At 29.1% G+C, this 4,549-nt stretch overlaps 1 protein-coding gene across 1 annotated transcript in view; it reads left to right on the top strand.

Moving 5' to 3' along the window:
* The window catches only part of LOC108689062 (neuroendocrine convertase 1-like), a 32,095-nt gene that overhangs the window by 15,240 nt on the left and 12,306 nt on the right, over positions 1-4,549 (top strand). The window contains exons 3-6 of the mRNA XM_018195667.1: positions 289-393; positions 676-885; positions 1,834-1,980; positions 2,417-2,483. Of these exons, the coding sequence (XP_018051156.1) occupies positions 289-393; positions 676-885; positions 1,834-1,980; positions 2,417-2,483 (529 nt within the window). The remainder of the gene's footprint in view (positions 1-288; positions 394-675; positions 886-1,833; positions 1,981-2,416; positions 2,484-4,549) is intronic.

The raw sequence follows: 4,549 nt of genomic DNA on the forward strand, positions 1-4,549 counted from the left end.
ATATGTGAGTTCAAATAAAGAAAGAATGTTTTACGGAGAAATGTAAAATTTATGTATAAAAATGGTATATCCATCGATTATAGATCAAATATATCATAGTATTAATCTATGCTGATGAACACTGAGAAAAAGGAACCAACGAAAAGAGAATGAATGGAGTTCGTATTTTAATACTTATTTAAGCAAAAATTTAAATAAAGGCTTAATCTGACTTCAAGTTCATTAAATATGCAATCCGTATTATTGACCCTTTTGATAAATTTACATGTAATGGATCTCTTCATTTAGGTTCTCGGATTCAAGGATACATATATATGGCATAAGGATGATAATCCGAACCAGAAAAAAAGGGGAAATATTCGCTTGACAAAGGCTCTTAATGCAAACTCTAAGGTAATCTTTATACTTTACAAATCTCATTTTATAATTTCAAATAATATTATATAGAGAGAATTCTCTGATAGAGAGAGAGAGAGAGAGAGAAAGAGATTTGAAATTAATAATTTCTATAAATAACTTTTTAATTTAAAGATTATTAATTTATTATTAATAAAAGTATTAGTAATAAGATGTTGACAACATAATTATATAAATATTCGACAAATATAAATGCGAAATTATATACGGAGGAAACGCAACTTTCTTAACATTTAATTTACATTTTATCGAGGAAAGATCGTTTGGGCGGATCAACAGAAAATCGTAAAACGTCTTAAACGTGATTTTATCTCGTTTATTGATTTGGAATCAGAAAAACCTTTAATACGAGAGAAACGTCTACAATTCATGTACGGAGATGTATCAAATGCCATTAACAACGAAAATTATGCTGTCCATAAATTACAAATATTCAACGATGAACTTTGGGATCAAGAATGGTATCTGGTAATAATAGTTTATAACATTTATAATATTATAATATTACATTTTTTCTATAATAATTTTTTGCACAATTATTTGTAATAATGCTCTGTTATTGGTTTAAAAACTTAAAATAAAACAGATTCAAGATAAAAATAGTTGAATTTATCTACGAAAGAAATACTGCCATATATATTATATCTTTACATCAATATAACTCCAGAATTATAAATATTATACCCAGATGAAAATTTTTAAATACGCATATTTTTAGAATTTTGTTTATAAAGCATCTAAATAAACCTAGAGAAAATCACTCGATAAAAGTTATACTCAAAATTTATGCAAAAAAGCAAATTATATAAAATTATATAAACAACAGTTCAAATAGGAGAATCTCATTTGTCTATAAATCGATTGCCCACAATATCATTTGCCATCTCGCAAAAGTGCATATAAGCAATCGAACTGTAGGCAATAATTTTTGTGCGTAAACTGTCAGTAAAAGTGATGTAAGTAATGATTTGTAGGCAAAAGAAGCCATTTCATTCAAATAAATACAATTAATAATTGCATTTCGCGTGTTTTCTCGAAATTATTGGCATTCCGTATAGAAGCACCTGTGGAAGCTTCAAGAATATTATAATTAATAATTTTGTTTATTTGTATAATAAATGTAATATATAATTTATTTAATTTATTATTTACTATAAAAGCACACATAACAAATAAGTATACATTGGCACATATAATGAAGTGTACGTAAATAAATTTTGCAGAAACTTATATATGAACTTTCAGAAGCTAAATTGATCAACTTCACTTATTGTAAGTGATTAGTTTATAATTTCATCAATTTTCTCTATTTCTTATTTCTAGAAATAGAGCAATTTAACTTTCGAGAGGCTCATACATCATACTGTTTTTTCCATTTTTTTATTTTTAATACGAATTCTCTTTATCAACCGTCAGCAAGATACGAGGACGAATAAAGCTTTGCCGAAGCTCGACTTAAACGTTCTGCCTCTGTATCGACTGGGGATAACTGGTCGTGGAATAAAGATTGCTGTTCTCGACGACGGTTTAGAATACACTCATGATGACCTGCGGAACAACTATGTATGTAACATTTGTTTCAAATTTTGTGTTCCTCTCATAGATGACGAAACAAGTAACTTAAAATATTTTTAAACTAGAAAACGTTATTCTCTGTTGTTGCGTTTATGTTTTACATACTTTATTATATATTGTATTTAAATTATACACATAATTAGGTACAGTCAAAGTCTAACTATAAATACTTTGAAGCTTTGATTGAAACTAATTAGAAAAAAAAATTATGAAATAAATAAATAATCAAAGAATACTTCAAAGTATTTGTAGCACGTCGACCGTACTCGTTATATCTAAAATTGAACGTTATATTTTTATATAACCGATATTATGTATCTTCAATTTAATACTATTTAACACAAGAATAGAGAATGTTTTTGACAAATGGTATAATGACATATATTATCTTAATTCTATCTATAATTGTAACATTTAAAATTAGGATGCGGCCATTAGTTATGACATAAATGAAGGCGATGATGATCCTTTTCCAAGATACGATTTGTCAGGTAATGTCTATCAAATATTTGTACAAATGTAAAACAATCATGTTAATAAAGTAAAATTCGTGGAAATATTATAGTTTCTTTACATGTCTATTTTACACATTTATTTAATAAAATAAATGTAAAATGTTCACATAATTTAAATCACAAAGTACTCGTTTGAAATAACTCGCTTGAAATTGTTTGTACATTAAAATATGTCCAGAATATTTAGTAATGTATTTAAATTAATATCTACACATAAACCGATTCGTCGTAAAATAAACTCGCGCGCTTGCAGAAAACTTTGTTATTAACTTCAAAATTTTACAAATTTCGCATTGTTTAAACTAAACTATCAATCTATTGGGAGTACAAATAAGTTTCCGCCGTTTTTTATCAAAAATTAAGAATTTATTGTGAAAGAACGGTACATAATGTTTTATTCAAAGTAATGGCCATCGCTAGCCACTACTTTTTCCCATTTTTCTGATAGCATGTGGATACCGCGTCGGAAGAACGCTTCATCTTTTGAGGCTATCCAATCATCGATATAATTTTTGGTATCTTCATATTTTTGGTATCTTCATATGATGTGAAGTACTGCTCAGTCAGGCCATGCGTCATCGATCGGAACAAGTGTAGTCGGTAGTCGGAAGGAGCAATATCTGGAGAAAACGGCGAGTGGAGTAGAACTTCCCATTTAAGTGTTTCTAAGTAGGTTTTGACCGGCATCGCAACATGTGGTCGAGCATTATCATGCAGGAGAATAAGGTTTCATTTTCATGCCTGGAGTAGTAGGCCTGGAGTAGTGGGCGCATTTTTCCTTGAGTGCTCGGCTCAATCTCATCAATTGTGTTCAGTAGAGAGCCCCAGTAATGGTCTCGTTCGGATTGAGCAACTTATAATACACCAAGCTGATCCCACCAAATACACAACATGAGTTTTTTTCCATGAATATTCGGCTTGGCTATCAATTGAAGCATGGCCAGGTGATCCCCATGATTTCCTCTTCTTTGGGTTATCGTAATGGATCCATTTTTCATCACCAGTGACTATACGATGCAAAAATCCCTTTCATTTACGCCTGGCAAGCAGCATTTTACATGTGAAAAATCGGCGTTCAATGTTTCTCGGCTTCAGTTCATATGGAATCCAATTCCCTTGCTTTTGAATCATTCCCAATGATTTCAAACGATATGAAAATTGTTTGTTGAGTCACTCCTAAGTGCAAGTTCTTTTTGCGTTTGGCATGAATCTTCATCCAATAATGCTTCTAATTCCGCGTCTTCGTACACTTTCGGCCTTCCGCTACATTCTTTGTCTTCGACGTCAAATTCACCGTTCTTAAACTTTTGAAACCACTCACGACAACTTCTCTCACTTAAGACAACTTCTCTCACCATATGCTTCTACAAGCAATCTATGAGCCTCAGCTGCAGATTTCTTCAAATTAAAGAAATAAATCAAAAGTTCCCGCAAATGACGCTTATTCGGCTCAAAACTCGACATTTTCATACAAAAAAAAATATGATGCTGATACAAAATCGCTAATATTTCAAGGTTATGATGTTATCGGATATCCAATCTTACGATATGTCGTTTTACATCAAACAATTTTAACTATAGTTTATTAGTGATGCCGTCTTTTGCAAACGGCGGAAACTTATTTCTTATCTTTCTCTAATCAATGTATGTACAAAATTATTAATATTACCTTCAAGCTAATTAACATTTTTATCTTTATTTAAATCTATTTATGTCATGTTTATTAAAAGTCAGATTTTCATTTACAATTAAATAATTTTTTTTATATCAAAACTTAAAATATTATCCAGTAAAATAAATGTAAAAAATAAAAATTTTTAGTTTAAAAATATATCAGTTTTTTAAAAAAGTTGTCATATAGTATATCATTTGTGTATTTCTGTGTGTGCGTATATGTTTGTATATAACATTTACAAAATAAAAATGTAAAATTATTATTCAAAAACATAAGTTATTTGCAACATATAATTTTAATTATTAAAAATAATTTTAAAATTTAAATTTAAATATTACACATTTTGAACACTTAGAAAAATTTTTAG

The sequence above is a fragment of the Atta colombica genome, unplaced genomic scaffold (assembly GCF_001594045.1).
Source record: "Atta colombica isolate Treedump-2 unplaced genomic scaffold, Acol1.0 scaffold254, whole genome shotgun sequence".
Lineage (NCBI taxonomy): Eukaryota > Metazoa > Arthropoda > Insecta > Hymenoptera > Formicidae > Atta > Atta colombica.